At 43.6% G+C, this 19,236-nt stretch overlaps 1 protein-coding gene and 2 long non-coding RNA genes across 3 annotated transcripts; 2 read left to right on the forward strand and 1 right to left on the reverse strand.

The window, feature by feature from the left end:
• Positions 1–11,455: 11,455 nt before the first annotated feature.
• On the reverse strand, positions 11,456–12,447 carry LOC6527120. Its single transcript, XM_002088177.4, has 2 exons — positions 12,005–12,447; positions 11,456–11,942 (listed from the first exon to the last, which is right to left on the reverse strand). The coding sequence occupies exons 1-2, from the start codon at positions 12,338–12,340 to the stop codon at positions 11,940–11,942; spliced, it is 339 nt and encodes a 112-aa protein (XP_002088213.2). The 5' UTR covers positions 12,341–12,447; the 3' UTR covers positions 11,456–11,939.
• Positions 12,448–13,475: 1,028 nt separating this feature from the next.
• Positions 13,476–14,893, forward strand: LOC120320780. Its single transcript, XR_005560333.2, has 2 exons — positions 13,476–14,140; positions 14,261–14,893. It is a non-coding gene; the product is annotated as an uncharacterized LOC120320780 (long non-coding RNA).
• Positions 14,894–17,768: 2,875 nt separating this feature from the next.
• Positions 17,769–18,885, forward strand: LOC6527121. Its single transcript, XR_005560203.2, has 3 exons — positions 17,769–17,905; positions 17,966–18,212; positions 18,821–18,885. It is a non-coding gene; the product is annotated as an uncharacterized LOC6527121 (long non-coding RNA).
• Positions 18,886–19,236: the final 351 nt, after the last annotated feature.

Consider the following 19,236-nt stretch of genomic DNA (forward strand, 5'->3'; position numbering starts at 1 on the left):
GCTGCAGCGACATAAAACTCTTCCCTTTCTATTTTTCCATCTGTTCTCGACCGCCACCTGTTAAAAATGCAATCTCATGGTTTCTACATGAACAGAACTGACAAAAAGCAGGGGAAGGATAATAAAAGTTCAACTAACCGCAAAGGATCAGGCATGTCAGCCAAACTTCAAAATGCCACACAAAAAAAAAAAAGGCAGACATTTGGCAAGGAGACAGAGTTGCAAGTGTCAGAAATGCAGGTTCAAACCTCTGAATGCATTGACGAATTCGTGTATTGGCATTTTTATTTGCATACTTTCCAACGAATTTGTATTCGTTCATTTCGCATACAGAAGCAGAAACCGAATGACCTGAACAACTCCTTAGCTGTATGCATAAATCTACGAACTTGTGGCAGTCATATGCAAATGGCTCTTGAATTTGGCTTAGTTGCACTCGTAATTAAATTTGTTTTAATTCACCTGGACTGAAGTTTAGCATACCTGGCTTTCCTTAACTCCGGCAGATGGCATTTTAATTGAGTGCATGAAAAGCTGGAGAATGCCCAATGATAATGGTCATAATATTGGACGGCAGGCGACAGGATCTGGTGTTAAAGCGGCGTTCATTTCACGGCGGAACAATAATTTACGCCGCTCCTGTGGACTCGTATACCCACACCAATGCAGACGTTGGCGCATAAATATTTAAGCCCAATGCGTTTTCATTCCACAGTCGTTGGCAAATAAAACAAACTGCCAATGAATATTCCTCCAACGAAAGTCCTCCCAGGTGTACTTCTGTGTCTGCGTGTGTGTCTGTGTATGTGTGTCTGTGTATGTGTGTTTGAGTTTTTGTGTGTATGTGAAAAAGTGAAAAAATTGCGACGAAGCGTCAGTTGCCATTTTGGTTCGGCACACGTTGCGTATGAATAATTTATTTAATGAACTTGTAGCTGGAACTCGCCATGACTTTTGCTGCCGGCCATTGTGCCACACTGCCACATAGCCGTAGAGCCATATAGCCAGATCCAGATCCAGATACCAACCTGCCCACCTGCCCGTTTCAGTAAGCAGTGAGTATCCTTGTCTCTGCTGCAGACATGTTGTAAGGCTCTTTTTGTTTTTCTTTTGTTTCCGGCGATTTGTTGCCGGCGAACGTTATGTACCGCTCCGCTACGTTCCGATAGTTCTTTTTCCATTTCCCCACCCTCAGTGCTTCCGTTTTCCTGACATCCCGAAAAATACGAATACTTTTTGGCAGCGTGTGGGGACGGAGGGCAGTTTAAGAAGTTTTCACATTCTTATTACTTATCATTTATCTGTCACACTCAGAATTCAGTAACACCGTCTCCTTCCAAACATAGCGTTTGTAAACTAAATCATTTGTAAGCCGAGTTATATCTACTGATGTTTAGAAAAAAACATTGAGAGACGTCATCCATATGAATTGTCATCATCTGTAGAGTCAACCCTCGCTCTCGTTCTCCGCAATGACCCCTGAACCCTGGAGCTGCTCGTTCGTCTTTCTTGCGAGTGAAATTATTTATTTATAGTTCATTTGCGAGTTGGCATTCAAAGTTGTAATGTGCAACGAGGTTTCAGCCCAGGACTCCGTGGCGCAGAATGGCAGTATGGCAGAATGGCGGACGAAGGGCCAGTCGGATCAGTACTCTGGTCAGGAGCTGGGGGAATTTATGTGTGCGGCTAAGTACGACGACAAATTGACTTTGGGAGAGGGTCAAGTTGCTGGCAGACGGGCGAGTCACAGCCAGGAGCAACAGCTCCTCCGGCATCTGATAGATACTTTTCGGTGGACAGTTGGGTGCCATTTTGGGGCGGAGGAATCCTTCAATTAGCACGGCCATTTAGGGCGCAACCGAGCATTAAACAATGAGAACGGGCCAAGTGGGAGCTTCACTTGCTGTCCGGATTGGGATGTTGGGCCTCAACAGGCATTAAAATTGCATTTCCCTTGACGAGGACGATTATGCTAGCAAACCGCAGGATGCACAGAGCACTGGCTCAAAGCAGGCTACTTAATTTAAAATTTTAAAATCCTCTTAGGCAAATTCCATTGACCACACTAAAACACACAGAAGCCGCAAGAGTCTGCTGGAGACGCCGAAATATCTGAGCCAAAGCCCACTTGATGTGACGTCCGGAGATACATTTGTATCTCATTGTGTGTGCACACACACACACACACACACGTACATACATACACACTCACCGACAACGACAGCTTGTTGTCACATTTACAATATCCTTCAGAGTTTATTCAAGAACACAGAGAGTCGACAGGAGCTATTAGATTTGTAATGTCTTTTGTCTGAGCTTATTTGTTTTCAAGTTTTCTCCTGTCAAATGTTTCTGTATCCGCAGCTGCAGCACTTCATTATCCACACACGCACGGCTGAGAGTTGCAAATGTCCTGCTACTGACAGCCTCGAGTGTCCTGCCCATATATTGCCATATTGCCATATCGAATTTGCGTCCCAGCCGCACGAGTCAAGTATCCAACGGATACTTTGAAGCCTGCACAATTAATCAAGTGTATATACATTCCCCAAGTCAATGAACCTGACCCAAACACACACATATCTTCGCACAGGTCAACGGTTAATTCTGACAGCAGTATGTTTATAGAGCTGATTGTACTGAGATATGGCGGCACTTCCTATAATCAATGCAGTTCCTTGCCAATTGCGATCACGGTTGGGATGACGCACTGGTTGCCATTTTCGACATTTGACTTTCGACTTTCGGCAGTTCAATGAACCGCCTCCACCACCCGCTTTTCAATGCCCGGGATATCAGAGCGAATATTTCCAGCAAAGCACCGAGCGCTCAAAGCACCGAGCTCAGCAGCAAATCATTAAAAATGTATTTTCAATTTCGTCGCAACTGTGAGCAACAAACGGGTCGGAGCTTCGACTGGGTTGGAAAGAATCCGGAAGACAAAGGGACGACGGCACTGCTGCCTGCAATATCCCAATGTCGCATCGCACTATGCTGACATTCTGTGTGCCATGCGCTAAGCAAAAAAAAGTGGCAAACACTCTGTTGCACCGCTGTCAGAAGCGGAAACGGATGACATGCCCCGCGTAAAGGTTAGAGTGCCGACCCCAGCGAAATGCATCTCTAGCTCTCGAATTGGTTCGACTTTGGATGCAGGCAGCCACCTGCATCCATGAGATACACGCCCACCTGCAATCCAAATGCCGCCGAGGAGCGCGCTTAATTAACCGCAGACTTAGTTAAGACTCGCGGCCATACTTCGCCCCAATAAAACGCATCATCAACAAGTCGAGACCGAGTGTCTTTCACTTTGCAATCTTGATGATGATCTGCCTGCCTTTACCCCCACTGCCTCCACTCTTCTCCATCCACCATCTTGACTGGCGGAGTAAATTGCGTGCACGCCTTTTTAACCCAAATATGAAGTACCCCCCCTTTGCGCCCCTTCACGCCGTTTCGCCGATTGTCGCTGGCTGATAAGCCAAGTCGCGTGCTTTTGTTGTGGGGCAACAAGCAGCTGGTAGAGAAGGCAGCGTGAACTAGACAACTACCGACTATCGCAAGAAGGCCATCTTGTGTGTGCTTTGGCGGCCTATAATGCGGTAAGATACTTGCTGAAAACTGGCGAAATGGTGTTGAAGAAAAACTTACTTCTTACTCACTATTATTCAGAAGCATTTCCATTATAAATGCAGTTTAATGAAATAGGTACTAATATTTTTAAAATATTTATAAACATATTATTCAACGCCAGAGAACCAATTTTATGCATTGCAGATATGTATCAGATAAGTGAACTAACAACCAAAGTCTAAAAGCTGTGTTCTGGAATATACGCCATTTAATAAAACTTTAAACATTGAATATGTGGTGAATGTTCTGAAATATTGTTAAATGTTCTAAAATACCATTTTTTAAGAGCTCAAAATTGTAACTTAAAAGCCAACACTGCCATCGCCATCTGTTCGTCGGCCGCCGCATGGATTAATGAGTCGCGATCAGCGATCTGAGAGAACGGCGGCTGGAAAACATTTACGTGACTGAATTTTCAATTATTTTTTATTGCACTCGAGTGCAGTGGATCGGTGAACAAAGGGGGCAGCGGTCGGTCGACTTGGCCTTTAATTGCAGGAAGTTGCATTTTGAGTGTGCAATTTATTAAGAAACTATTTATTGTTGAGCGAAATTGATTTTGAAAGTCGTGTGACTGCCTCGTTGTGTGGCGCAGGGTTTCCGCGTAATTAGGCTGCGCACATGAAGCCGCAGATGGAGTTGGAGATGGAGATGGTGTCCTCGAGGTGGCGCGATTCTAACACCTTGCCCCAGTGTTTCAGTGTTCCGCTCGTCATCCTGCCGCCGAGCTCCATTTGCACGATCTGCTCTTTGATTTCCTGCCACACCCACTGTGGCTCCGCAATTAATTTGAAATCTCAAAATGCAGGAGGCACCGGTGCGGCTCTCTAGCTCATTGCCAACTTTGGAAAAGTGCATGGCGAGCTGGCGTTGAGTAATTGGACTCGCTTTGATCTCCTATAAATAGCAGTTGGCACTTTGAAGTGCATCGGAGTCAGTTTAATTAAAACTGCGCCTATGAAAATAAACAGACGACCAAGTGCCACCGTTGGGCAGGTCGACCGGAGTTCTTCCACATTTTCCACATTTGCTGCGAGTTGAAATACACTTGGAAAAGTCTGCGCAATAGGTTGCCTTTTCCAATTTCCGCATTTTCACAGTCAGACTTGCTGGGATTTCATCAAACTGGGTCAGGGAAATGCGACTTAAAGAGTTCGCCGCCCCAATCGCGACCATTCCGTATCTCGCCCATTGCGCCTCATTAACCAAATGAAATTGCCGAACTCGGCCTGAACGTATATTGTCTTTGGGTCAGTGGCATGCCGATTCCCAGCTTGGATAGCACAATGTGCCACCATGAGTGGCAGCGACTGGGGCACGCATGCGATGCAGTGAGCCGCAAAGATTCCGATGCGACAAGAATGGTGGCGCTTGCCATCTTAGCCATGTCGCACTAATCCAGATTTAAGAGTGAAGCAGATTTATTTTGCTCGACTTAAGAAGTCATGGAAAGCTGACATTTATACTTAATATTCATTGTTGATTGGTTGATTCTATTTGTATAAGAAGCGGTTTGAAATTTGCATCGATATAATATCTAACTTGTACTCTAAATGTTCTTCGTTACACCGCAGATATTTTATGAACTTGCGGCAAGTGCGTCTCTTATAGACTTCATCTGCCACAAGATACTTGAGTACGAGATCAACACTTTTGCACCGCCAACCTGGATATCATTTGGAGCCCACTTCGCATAGATGGATGGGATGCACAGCAACATATCATTAATGCAATCAATTTGAGGCGCCCATATGCGTAAACTTCAGAAGACAGGAGCTGCACTACGTAGTCGCACTACGTAGGCTACGGCGACAGGTGGCGCCCAGCACTCACTTCTTGTCCTGACTTTTTCGCTCAATTACGCGACGTTGGTACGCCCCTCCCCGCTTCACCTCTCCCCTCACCCCTCACCAGCTCGATTGTCTTTCCGGCGGCGTGTGGTTTTCCTGCACCACCTTGGTGGTTTCGAGTGCTCCTCCTCAGCCACCAGCACTCGAGACACGCGCGCCCCGCATCGATTACGCAGACTGCCAGCATCTCGGCATCTCAGCATCTCGGCATCTTGCCATCTTGGCATCTTGTTGTGTTTTCCATGTAAATACTTGTAATTTGTCATTTAACGCAACCTGTCACGCCCCGTCTCCTCCAGAGAATTCTCCGTGCAACGGGATGAAGAGCTCCTTGGCAATGGGTCATTGAGTTCTAGCGATGGTGGGCCGTAGGTAGGCTATGCTAATACTTCCCATTAATCTTCTAATAGCAATTATTAATGGCGGATTACTTGCAACACATTTAAATACAATGAATTCGAAACCGCATGAAAGTAGTGTTTTATAATTGTATAAATATATCGTTCAGCTTTGTCAGCTTGATTACTGGGGCTGCGATGGCCGCTGGTGAAGTGCAAATATTTAAAGCATCTCAATTTCGCTTTTGGAGCATTCTTGAGCTCTTAGTGCAACAAAGAGCAATCCTTAATTGGCTCCATTGGGGTCAGCATGGTGAGTGGCTCGTTGAGCAAGCATTTTCACTCACGCCAGCTTTTAAATCATTTCGACGCCACGCAACGTCGAGCCTGGGCTCCAAAAGAGCCTGTCACCTCCAGTATCCAACCCCACTGGCTGTAGGAAAATTCCGAAAGACCCATTTTCTGGGATCCGAAGATCGCATGCCATCGAGTGTGAACAGCAGGGCCTCCCCTTATTTCCCACTCTGAGCCATCTTCTTGGCCCGCAGTGTCAAAACATGCCAAAAAGAAAACAAATAAATAAAATAAAAAAGGGACCTGAAACCACATGCTGACAATGGCATGAGTCTCATAAATTGCCACTATCTGCGGGCATTGTATCTGCTTGGCATTGCTTTTGTATCTCGCCAGCAAAATAAGCTGCTAATTGAATTGAATTCGACTCTGGTCTTCCAGTTCGATACAGTTTGCACCGAGAGTTTCTACTTGAGCAGCTAATGAGTGAGCAAGTGCAGAATGCCTCCACTTATCCCGCTTCAAAATGGCTTAACAGCGAAATCCACGCCTCTTTCAGTTCTCAGCCAATTAAACCAGTATCCTGTCACTTCCCCTTTCGGAGAAATACTTTTCCCTGTTCTATGCCCTTTCAAGAAAGTTTATTAGTGTAAGCAAATTAAATATATACCACTATCCCTTTTTCACATTTAAGAGCAGCAGCAACTATATTCTTTTAAGCATGGTGTATTGAAAAATCTCGGAATATGTTTACTCCATCACAAAATCTCATGTTTCTGCTGTCTGAGGGTATTCAAAAGGCAGCTAAAGAATCTTTACAAGAGCTCTTCCCTCGTTCATTTGATTGCAGTCCGTTGAAATAACAAGGCAAGTCTGTCTGCAGCGTGCAGTGACGCCCTCATAATCAAGGAGGATCCCCTTGCTCCCCAGGAATCCCAAGACAAGTCGTCTGCGCAGTCGCAGCCATCTCCTCCGTCCACTGGGAACTCAAAAATTAAGAACGAAGCAACGAAAGGCAAAAAGACAGCGGCACTTAAGCGAAAACAATTTCACAGAAAACGTGCGAATGTTTACTCAAAAGCAAAAAAGCAGAGCAGACGACAAACGAACAGCGAATCTGCCAGGAAAAAAAATCATTTTCTGCAAGGAAGTATTAAATACATTGTAAAGTTATTCACCCTAACGAGCTGCATATTAAACAGAAACGAGTGCTTCACGTTATGATCAAAACTTTTTAATATAGATGTGCATAAGTCAAATTTGAAAACTCTCAGAATTGATTAGAATACACTTCTGTATATCTATCTTTGCCTGAGAACTTTTAGAAATTATAAAAAATGTGCCAGCCTTTTAAAATACTGAACTTTCATAGATCCAAGGGACCTTTTCTTTCTAAGAGCTGCTTTGTCGTTCATCTGAAAGTGGTCATCCATGATTCATGAAAATTCCAGGTAAGCAACCAACGCTCCGTATTTTTTCCCAGTACATCCAGAACACTGAGGTAGCCCAGTGGCGAGTGGCCCCACATCGAGTATTCCTTTGCCGCTCCTTCCAGCTTATTTCAATCAAAATCAAGTGCAGATCTCCATCAGCGCCGAGTTCGGCTTGCATGAAAATTACACGCACAAAACACACAAAACTAATTTTCCAACAAATTAGACGCGCAAGTAGATGTTGTAGATGTTGAACCACCCCGAAAACTCATGCCACCCGCTTGTTCATAATTTATTCGCCATTCTTCTCCATTTCTTTGTGTTCTTTTTTATTGTCCAGGGCAATTCGTGTGCGTAATTTGCCTCTGTTAAGTTTCAATGTGTTTTTTTCCTTTTTTTTTTGTGTGTGTTTCGCATAAGAAAACTTTACTTTGATATTCGCTGGGGTCGGCTTGCTGCTAATTTGGGCGCATGATAATTGGTCGAACGTGGGGGAAGGTTTCCCAGTTCAGAGTTCGCAGTTCGCAGTTCTCAGTTCCCAGATGTCGAGCTCAGCTCCGCTTTGGACTGCCAGATTCCTGATTATTTTCGGTCGACATACGGAAAGCTGCATTTGATGCGAAAGCATTTCCCTGCCGCATGCATCGCCGCACATCGGGAAGTACTTAAAACCGGCCCACGTGACATTAATAAGACCTGCCACAAAAAGGGGCAGTCGCACTACCCTAGATGGGAAGCCTTCTCACCATTGTTAAACACAACTTTTGCAACTCAACCAGCCTTCAACTAATGTTTTTTTTTTAGGTTTTATGGCAAATAACTTTTTAAGTAAATGTAATTTCCAATGATATTTAAGGGAACCCCATGAAATCTAGCAAATTACGCATTCCTCGAGTTGTAAGTAGCGACTCTTAAAATCACTGAACGACATCACAATCATTTCATTGAGCCGCATTATTTCCCATTCGCTTTGTACCTTTGAGAGGGCTCAGCCTCAATTGCAATAAATTTCAATTATTTACTTAAATGCACATTAAGCTGAAATGCCGCCGTTTGTCCACGGCTGAGTGCATTATCTCTGATAATGTAAACGGTTACCGGCTTTGAACTGATTATTAAAAGGTTATTACAATTCTGCGCGGGCAGGCACTAGTCTTCGTATCCACTATATATGTAAACTGTATTTAAACTCTTAAAAAGGGGTATTTGTTTTCTATTGTTTGTGGCAAGGATCGAACTATGTACAGACAGGAACGAAGGATACAAAGGATCCCGACAAACAAAACAGACAAATCAATATAAATATTGGAGTAATAATTAAAATAATTATATTTTGCATTTATGTTGTAAATGCATTTATGTTGTAAATGTCAGGCAGTTTCTTCAGAAACTGTAATATTATTTATTTATTTTTACTTTCCTTCTCCACAGCAAGTTCTTGAACTACAAGTACCAAGTTCAATAAGCAATGCAGTTTTATGGAAATTTCGAGCGAGTGCCCACAATTTAGGCACCCAAATCCAATGAAGAAGATCCTTCGAGCTGGATCCGCACCAGGTGGCATGGTGGCAGCGAATCTCATTCGCCCACAGAATCGCAGGCGCTGAGTTCTGTTCATTAGTGTCTCCACACGAGTGCGTTGCCTAACTGCCTGTTGGGTCCGTTCGCCAGGACCTCAGAAGCTCCAAGCCCCCGCTCTTCTCCTTCGCCTCGTTTTCGGTTCATTGCTCTTTTTCCCCGTTTTTCGGGATGGCATGGAGCTCGGAGCACAAGGCACGGAGCACGAGGCATGGAGCTGGGAGCAGAGAGCTCCTGCTGCGAACAGTGGGAGCTCTGGCGAGTGCTGCTGGTGCTTGAGTGTGTGCGTAGCCCCCATTAGCCAAAGGATTTATATTACAAGCGCACACATAAAAAGCACCGCAGGATATTCGGTTTTATTTGAATTTAATTGTAGTTTTAATCCGACAGGACGAAGGTAGGTAGGTTACTACTGGCCCATCGGACCACTCCACTCCACTCCACTCCACCACACCCTCAATCCCACTCCACCTTTAATGATGCTGTGCTCGGCTCTCGCAGCGTGTGCTAATTTAAATTAATGGAAATGCATTTTTAATAATTGCAGGGCACACCAGTCGTATACTCGATTTGGGTTCGTGCCGCATACGGTCGAAACTCAGGAGTGCGGAAAAGTCGGTCAAGCACAAAAACCCCAAGGACCAAGGACCCTCAACCGAGGGGATTTTTCCCCCCTTCCGCACGAAACATCAATAAGGAGCGGGATCAAAGCGCCATAATGTACACCCAGCGGTCTTTCTTAGTGAAAGTTTTGGGTAATATATTTTAGGTATGCATAAAATATGCAAACCTTGGCAAAAAGTATCCCAAAACAAAGTATTCCAAGACGCCTCAGAGAAAACGACGCCACATTTCAAATTAATGCCTAAATGTGGGCTGATTAAAAACCAATTGTTTAGCGAGCAATGTTTTTACATTCTAAATGGCATAACTACGAGGTCATACCAAAAATATATTTTTTGAATAAGCAGAACCTGATGACAGTTTGAAACAGCTCGGAAACTGATAAAAACTAGCCACACAAGAGCAAGTTTGTGGGAAAGTGGAACTTCTGCAAACAACTTGTGCGCTTGGCCAAATGCAATTCTTCTGGCCCAGTCCACTTGCGAAAAGGCTTAGAATATAGAGAAAATAGAGTGTGCTGCCTGCTGGCCATTGTTGTTGAGATTTACTGACAAAAGCACAGGCCACATATAAAAATTTGATTAAATGTACGTAACGCAAACTTTTGGCGCACTCAATATTTTCAGTTGGAGGAAGAGGAACTGAATGTTTGGTATAAAGTTGAGCGACAAAAGTTGAAAATATTTGTTTCCGCCGAGATACATACAATATTCATAAACACACACAAAAATTTATCCAAATGTGGCAACAATAACAAAAGGCAAACAACTAAGATAAAGTTCAAAGGAAACATGGCCCAGGAAAAGGAAAGAGAGGGCATTATCGCAGAGATGAAAAGCAAAACAAAATAATAAGAAAGTTATGTGAGCAAAATAAAAAGTTGTTCTGCGGCTTTGACTTTCCCTTTTTCCTGCTTTTCATCCATTTCTTTTTTTTTTTTTTGTTTTTGCAGTTAATAAAATCGCTTTTGGGAGCACACGCAGATGCCTGAGGGCCAAGTTAAAGTTCAGTATTTGTGCATTTGATATCGGGCTTAGAGGTATTCGATTATTTCGAAGATTTTAATTCCTGGAAAGCCCTTAGAGACTTGTATCTCAGTGTTATGTTTGAGTCATAGCGCCTGGCTGAGTAAATAAAAATCAAAATTGCAAAATGAATTGCATACATTAAAGCGTATCACTCGGCGTATCGTTTGGCTTTAAATTGATATTACAAGAGTATTTTATACAGACTGCCGCGGGGGGGGAAGCCGGGAAAGTGGGGAAAAGTACGTGGAATAACTGTGCCACGGCCCTGTTTGTTGTTTTTGCCGCTGCCACGTTGTTTTCCCCACATTTCGTTATGTTTCAGTCGGTGGGGCGTGTTCCATTCATTTCCTGTTGCGCCCTAAGTTATGCAAAGCATATGGCGAAGTGAGGAAGGACGCGGGGTGGCCAGGATGCGGATGCGGATGTGAGTGTGGATGTGGATGAGCGTGGATGGCTAAATGGGCGACAGGGCGCTAAAGTAAGCGTGGCAAAGTGGAGAGATGCCAGCGGAAGAGGTCCTGAATGTGTACCAAAGAAATCCAGCACGAAAACCATCTCCAATGAAACATTTCTTGAAATTTGAAACTTTCGAGTTGAGCTTGTAAGAAAGATGAGTTTAACAATGATAGGTTACGTACTTTAGTATGAACACGTGCTGTTTTGAAATGTTACACAAATTTTAGAAAAACTCACTTTATTCTTATCAATTTCAAATTATTTATGTTGTTATCAAGACATTCACTCCATGAGTAGAAGAGTACACAAGCTATATATATACATACAGATAGTTACAAATTAGTTTGATACTAGCTAACCGCATTCTTAGAAAATTTTGCTTGTTTAAATTAATAAACTAACACTTCCAAATATATTTAACAATTTCGCTGCTGCCCATGAAGAATGTGCTACCCAGATTTTCCATTTCCACAGAGTTTTTGTTAGCTGGCCACCAATTCCGTTGACATTTGTGAGACGCCCCGAGATGCAGAGCCAGAAAGTAAGTGCTCGTGTTGATGTCTAAAGGAAGCAGCCGGGTGGAGAAGCTCTTCCCCATCGTCAACCGATTGTAATTGGTAGCAGATGTTAGTGGCATTGTTTCGCTTTTTTCAATCATTCCCTATTCGCAAGTGCAGGCGGTGCTCCACCCCAATCAAGTGGTCGTTACTGTCGGAAGCAGCAGCATATTAAAACTTCGATGGCGATGGAGTGCACCCAAGTCCACTTACCACCGATCCAAGCTCTGGAAGAGGTGACTCCACCAGTTCGCCCTCTGACCGCTGCTCCTCATCGGAGCAGACCAAGTGTTCGTCGGACTGGAAACGTGGCATATAGATGTGGAGGGCACGACGCAATCCCCGTGATGTGGAGCGCAGGTAGAGCCTGGCCGGCGGCACATTCGCGTCCAATGCCGCCTTGGCCGCTCGCCTCTCCGCCTCGCAAGTGCTCCCGTAGCGGATTCTCTTGAAGCGGGACACCTTATCCGCGGTGGTCGAGCTGGAAAGCCGATCCCGCTGACAGGATCGCATGAGGTAGGCACCTCTTGGCCCTAAGGAATGGTACATTGCAACTAACCGGAAAGTGTCCCTTAAAAATTACACGCCGATAAATTATTTGACAATTTTTTTGATGTGTGACTCCATTTCCAGTGACTACTTATAAAGGTATGTTTCTTAATAGCTCATACAACTAATGCCAGTTTGTTTATAGCTAAGATGTTTAAGAGCATTAAAAGTAAACATCCTAATATGCAAATAAAAAATGTTTCCACTGCGAAAGTTAAACTCATTAATATACGCCATAAAAATAACTCTGGAGCAGAAAACGGTGAAAAATGCTTGACACACCATTCCGATTCCGCTGATTACCATACGGCGAAATCGCAATAAAAGTAATTATTTAGATTACATTTCTAACGGACGTCGTGTCAGACTAATGGTGGAAATGCGCATTTTCTGGGTGGGATTGCGGGATTGTGGTGGTGGTGGTGCGGAGATGGTGATGAGGGATCGGGAACGTCAAAAGTCAAAGAGAGGCGAAAACAGACAGACACATGTATAAATAATAAACACGTCGGGAAAATGGTACACAAGGAAGAAAATGCTTCGGAAGGCGGGAAAAGTTGAGGATGGTGAGGGTTTGGGTGCGGGTTTTGGGGGCGGGGACTCACATCAACATTAAAAATGGATTTTAATGTGTCGCCTGTTTTGCCCATTTGGCTGCTTGTTGTCGCTTTTAATGTCTTTCATTTGGCAGGCAAATATTCTGGCAGTGGCGTGACCCCTGACCCGCACCACCCACCAAATTCCACCCATCCACCCATCCACCCACCACCCACCTGTCAAGCGGGAACAAAAGACCATTAAGCAAAAAATCTACATTGCGTTTGTAAATCATAAAATGCTGTCAAATTCCCAAGCCGGGCCCCATTGTTTGCCATGTTTGTCTTTGACTTTCAGCTAATTACTTGTGATTTAATTTGAAATTGTAATTAGCCGGCAAAATGTAATTTTTGTGATGGCTCTGACAGCCGGGTAGCTGCCAAGAATCGGTCTCATGTGTTGCTGCATTAACGCCTTGAACTTCTAATTGAATATGAAGGAGTTTGGGAAACGTCTTTTCCATAAAATATTTAATTAAATATCTAACCAGTATGGTCACCATTTATTTATATTGACAACTGTGAAACATTAACACCTCTTAAGTTTCTTAGAGAAAAACATATCCAATACTCACAGATTTTACGAAGAACATTTTACGATATTCTGATAAGCTTATGCCTGTGTGAAACATTAAACTGCTTTTGGCCATTAATTTCTTTGGCAAATTTATGAGAACTTGTAATCAATTTGATGGGAGACGAAAGCCTGGCAACATCACCAGAGAAACCTGTCAGCTGCAGACAAAACCCAATCGAAATGAATTTGCCTTCCACAAGGCAAATTCCCCAACGAGAGCTTGGCGTCCCTCGTCCAGGGTAAGAAAAGCGCAGCACCACCTGGCCAACCAATCGACCAGGACACATGGCCATCATCCAGGTCTGGGAGAAGGACTTTCGTCCGGGCAGTCAACCAGTCAGGCGGCCAAAGCTGAAACGCTGCTATCTAAAGCTGTTAATAAAGCGCACATTAAAATATATACGTATCTAAGTATCTCAAAGATACAGCTCGTCGCTCCTGGGCTGAGTTGTCTTGGGTTGGGGCATTCAAATCAAAAACCGTGAGAATCAAAGGAACGGACAAGTGGAGCGGAAAGCTTTCAGTGCGTGAAGAACGCAGGGAAGGGGCGGTTGTGTCCAAAGCAAAGACTGTTTGGGGGCACTGAAGTCCTGCCGCGATTGTCCTGCAAGGAAGCCCCGCCTCCCGGTGAGTTGTTGAGTTTCGTTCTTTTACCTTACGTTTCATTTATTGCGCAGGAGTTTTTCCTTTTTCGTTGCTTTTCGTTTCGTATCGTTTCTTTTTTGTAAATTAAGAATTTTCCCTCAGCTTTTTACAGCTTCTCAATGACTGACTACGCTCATCCTCCGTCAGTCCCTCAGCTGGCTGTTGGCGTTATAAAAGCCCAACGCTTCATTGCACAAACATAGTGGAGGACCGGAAGGCAGTCAGGCAGGCATCGTCTATTCTAAAGGCCTAAAGGCACGGCGGACTGGGTGGGGGACCAGGACCCGGCCAGGATCGACCAAGAGGAGCGGCAACTGGAGCCGGTGTGGCTTTGGGATGGATGCGTTCACCACTTAACGGAGCACACAACTTGGCTTGGCTTGCGGTGAATACTCGGCTCAAGAGTTGTGGCTCTCGAGGACGAGGGGCGTTATCATTTATGCATACGTGAGCATAAAATACTTACAGCAGTCTTTATACGCTGTCTGCGGTAAAGACAAAAATTCGAATTAAAATTAATTAATACAAGACAAACAATAAACACGGAGCCCGAGAGCCCAGGAGCAAAGAATATCTGGGCCAACGCCTCAAGGGAAAAGCAGCAAATAAGCTACTCAGCAACTGAAGCCTTTAAATCAAATGAAACATGATAGTCGCGGCATTTGCCTTTTGGTTTTAATGATTGATTTATTTTTTTAGTTTTTTAATTAAATAACCACATATTTACTTACTCTAGGAAAGCAATTAAAGATTCCGAGATTTGGTGATTAAATATTTTTATCACAGGTGCAAATACTGAAAAATAATTAAATGTCAACAGAGATAGTGCCATAAAAATTAACTCATCTTTCTCCCAAGATTTCCATTAGCCAACCAAGAAAATGTGCAGCCTCCAGAAAATATGCAAAGAAAAATTCAATCAGCCAAGCAAATGCTCAGCGAATCCTGGCGGCAGGACGGCAAGTCCTTTATGACCAGGCGGCCTTATAAATTTATCAGGGAGCAAACACATCGGAGTCCTTCGCCACTTTTACCTTTTTCCCCGGCCACACGTATATATACCTTTTATGGACCCACAAATAAACGTACCTTTGTCGTGCATATTGCCAAAACGTGTCCTTGGATACGTTCCGCTCCATTCGAGATGGTCTAAACACGTAACAAGGAGCATTTTGGGCACACCGACGCAACGAAATTCTCACGCTTTTACCGGGTTAGGTTGTAGGCACTATTAGCTGTCAAAATAATAGGTTTAGTGCAAAATAGACACACATATTCAAAACATGTTTATGCCTACGGCCCAAAAATCTTAAACTGTATTCTTTATATTTTTTATTACCAGGCAGGCGATTCACATTTCATTCTCACACTCAACAAAGATCCTTACGTACAAGATGTATGTTTTAGATCGCTTTTTAATAGTTATACTTTCCAGGTTAACACGACCAAAAATGTGAAATTTACGCTTCTAAATATTTTCGTGTCAGGTGCAACGAGAGGAGGAAGTTAGGAATGCATAATGCAAGAAATATATTGCATACCAAGAAATCAAAGAAAACAATACACACAATTAGCAACAAAAGAAGACTATTTTAATTTCAATTATGTTTTATTTAAAACTGCATGCTGATTAGACCTTTGGCCTTTCAAATGTGTACTAAGGTATTGCTTCTATTAGTTAAAAAGAAGGAGAGGCGTGGGGCAGCATAAGGACTTCTGTGGCAGATGCGGGCTATTATCAATGTTGCCACTTCATTCAAATTAAGGCAGGACCCTCGCAACTGTCGACTGTCGACTGTGACGGTTGCCACAAAAGCGTCTTTTGCCTTTCGCCTCAATGTTCAAATTTTAATCGCATTTCTTGGTCGTGGCCGAGTCCTTTTCACTCGCCTGTCCTTTGGCTTCGACACTATTGTCGAAGTGCTTGTGGGGTGAGGTCCTTTGGCCAAGAAGGCGCCGAAGCAGGAAAAAGGGTTTTTTCTGCTTCTGCCTCTGTGTGCCGTGTTTCGTGCTTTGGCCCGCACGTCAGCTACTCATTTGTTTTTGTCTTCCGTTTGCTGCGTTTCCCGCAAAATGAAAATGGAAATTGGTTTTCTCTCGGTTACTTACTGTCCTTACCAGAAGCACCGCCCGCCATCCCCGCAGCAACAACAAACAGAACGGCATTCATTTAAAATGTAAATAAAGTGACAAATTACCTGAATTAGTGACACAACATTCAGCGAGTTTACGTTGCTCGTTTCGAATGGTTTTCGCTCCGCACCTTGGCATTTTTTTTTCTTGCTCGTGAAGTATTTACTTTTGTTTTTATTTTCCACCGCCCAATTTAGCTGTTGACTTTGGTTAGGTGACTTCTTGGGGCAATTAAATGATTGCCCTTAAAGAGCTAATCGCAACAGGAAGAAAACTGACTATACGAGCATGTATGTGAAATACCACCACTTCACTACCATATTTCCAAAGGAATTTCCCAGCCATCTATTAAATTCAATTATTGCCCAAGCAAAATATTGAATCAACGAGGGTAAGCCATGTATATAAACTTCCCAGTGGCGCCCGAACAGGCTTAAGACCTTCGCACAGCTGTCGTGTAAATATTTAATTTACGAAATTCCATAATAAAATTTTCCCTCATGCCCGACGTCGTTCTGTTCTGTTCTGTTCTTTTTGTTGCTCCTTGGAGGCAGCTGGGTTTTCATTTCGCATGCCAATTGTTTGGCAAGTGTCAAAATAATAACAAGCCAACCCCCCGCAAGCCAAGATTTTCGGGGGAATTCAAAGCATACGAAGGCCAAGTGTCAAAATATTTCCGAAATTTTTTATGTTAATTTTGAATTAATAAAATAAATATTAAATCAGTGCGGCAAGAAAACGGCGCCAGGGGTGGTGACAAATGACAAATGGCCGGGGCATTCGAGCAGACGACTATATTAGAGACCAAAACCACTAATTTATCCCCAGAGAGAGGGGAGATCCTGGCAGCTGTTGCCCATCCAACCACCCGGTCGAATCCACCGAATCTGGGCTCGATGAACCCACCACCAACGAGCTGGAGTTGGCTTTGATTGGAGCTTTGCTCCCTCCTCCCCCAGCCGGGTCGTCGTTAATTTAAATTTCCAAATTTAAAGATCCCTGAGCCAATTTGGTTATTGTATTATTAAATTTAACACTCTCGGCTCGTTGATTTTTATGGGATCCGCGGCATTTTCATTCCTAATTGCTCAGGCAACTCTTCCATTCCCGGAATCCCTTTGGCATCGCCGGAGGCACCAGGCTGCTTATTACCCAAGCTTTTCATTTCACAATTGGGGGCTTAATCCGCGCAGTTTTATGTGGCAACTTTGCTTTGCTTTTATACAGGAGAAAGCATTATCGATTGGTTACCAATTGTCAATTCTAGTAATGTTTGTGCTTTAATCTGAGCCATTTATCTTAGCCATAATAACTTATACTTTACTTCTGAAAACATTCCATATTAAAGATACATAAACATTTATCCGTTGCCTACCAAGTTCGGTTTCCCAACTTAACTTGGCTTTAAAGAGGTCAACAGTGAGCCATGAAATAACACTCAAGTCGAACTTTTTACGACAGTAGGTATGCCGCTGGCAAACGATCAGTTGTAATTTTTATCTGGAGCTCTCAAGTCAGGCCAAACAGGACTGAAAATCTCTGAATAAAAATACAATATCCAAATTCCAATTAAACACCTAAAGTTTTTTCCGTTTCTTAATCCGTGAAGCCTAGGTGAGTTTAAAAAAAAAAAATCACACGAAGGCGATTCTTTAAAGAAGCATCTCTCCAAAGCAACATTATGTGCGGTTATGGGTGCGGTCCCTATGGCTATGGACCCTCGGGTCCTTGCGGACCTTGGTGCGGACCCTGGTGTGGTCCTTGTGCCCTCTCGCTGGGACCCTGTAGCTACTCCTGCTGCGGCGGACCCAAAGGATGCGGACCGAGTGGACCGGCCTGTTGGCCGTATGGCTTGTACACCTGCTAGGCTTCAGAAGGATGTCAGAAACGTGTGAGCCATTCCCCAAGAAATGTAATACTGGTGAGTACGTTACTCTGTTCGTGTGCGGGGGATGCTGTGCAAATTGAAATTTTCTTAAGGGCCAATACAAAGTACCGAGCGTTGGCAATAAAAATTTCACCGACTTTCGGTGCATGTGGTCCTCGGCGGGGGGCGGGTAGCGTGTTCGGGGGGCGTGGCAGTTCAATAAATCTTTGGCAAAGGGGCGGTCGATTGTAATCAAAACTCTAATTTGAATTCTTCAGCTGCAAAAGGGTGAAGCCGATTTTATTTTAGAGACCTGGCGAGCATTTCCGTTTCCAAAAATAACGCGGAAAAGTGAGAAGCTGTATACGGGCTGTGGGGAAAGAGGCCTTGTGTTGGCTTTATTGCGAATTTTTCATTCCTGTTCCTTGTTTATTGGCACTGATTTTCAACCGCCCACTGTGCAAGCTTTTCCTTTCAACATTGGGTCCCATTGATTCTAGCCAACTGAAAAAGAAATAGCATCCAGTAATATATGGCTCTTATCCGAAATTGCGAATATCTCAATGGTCAAGCAATTTTTGACGCTATACTTTTCCCACATTTTTCGTACTTTGAAACATGCCGAGTGCAAGCACTTTAATCAATATTTTCTTTTCTTTCAGCTTGGACCATGACTTTGGATAAAATAATAAAAATAAGTGCTCGTTCTTCTCATTAAATATCATAATAAAATGTGTTTGCTTATTTTCAAGGGAAAGGAAGGAAAGTTGCACCTGTAACAAATTTGTCTCGCAATCCTTTCGTGAATCCGTGGACTTAACGCATAAGCCTTTTACAGAAAAAATGTTGGAAAAGCCAAAGCACACCTTGTGCTTTTGCACACCGTTGTTCTTTCTATTACCAGACGTGTCTTGGCAAATAGCTGGTGGCTAACAGTGTGTTCGCAACCTGTTATTTCTTAAGGCCTAAATGTACAAAGTTGAATTTTAATGTATTGCGTTGTCACGTATATATTAAGCTTTAAACTAAAAGGAGCGTGGATACTTTAGAATTCCCATCCCATTTACATCTATACAAC

The sequence above is a fragment of the Drosophila yakuba genome, chromosome 2L (assembly GCF_016746365.2).
Source record: "Drosophila yakuba strain Tai18E2 chromosome 2L, Prin_Dyak_Tai18E2_2.1, whole genome shotgun sequence".
Classification (NCBI taxonomy): domain Eukaryota; kingdom Metazoa; phylum Arthropoda; class Insecta; order Diptera; family Drosophilidae; genus Drosophila; species Drosophila yakuba.

Coding starts and splice junctions, on each gene's coding strand:
- LOC6527120 (XM_002088177.4), bottom strand. CDS start 12,340: ATGTACCATTCCTTAGGGCCAAGAGGTGCCTACCTCATGCGATCCTGT.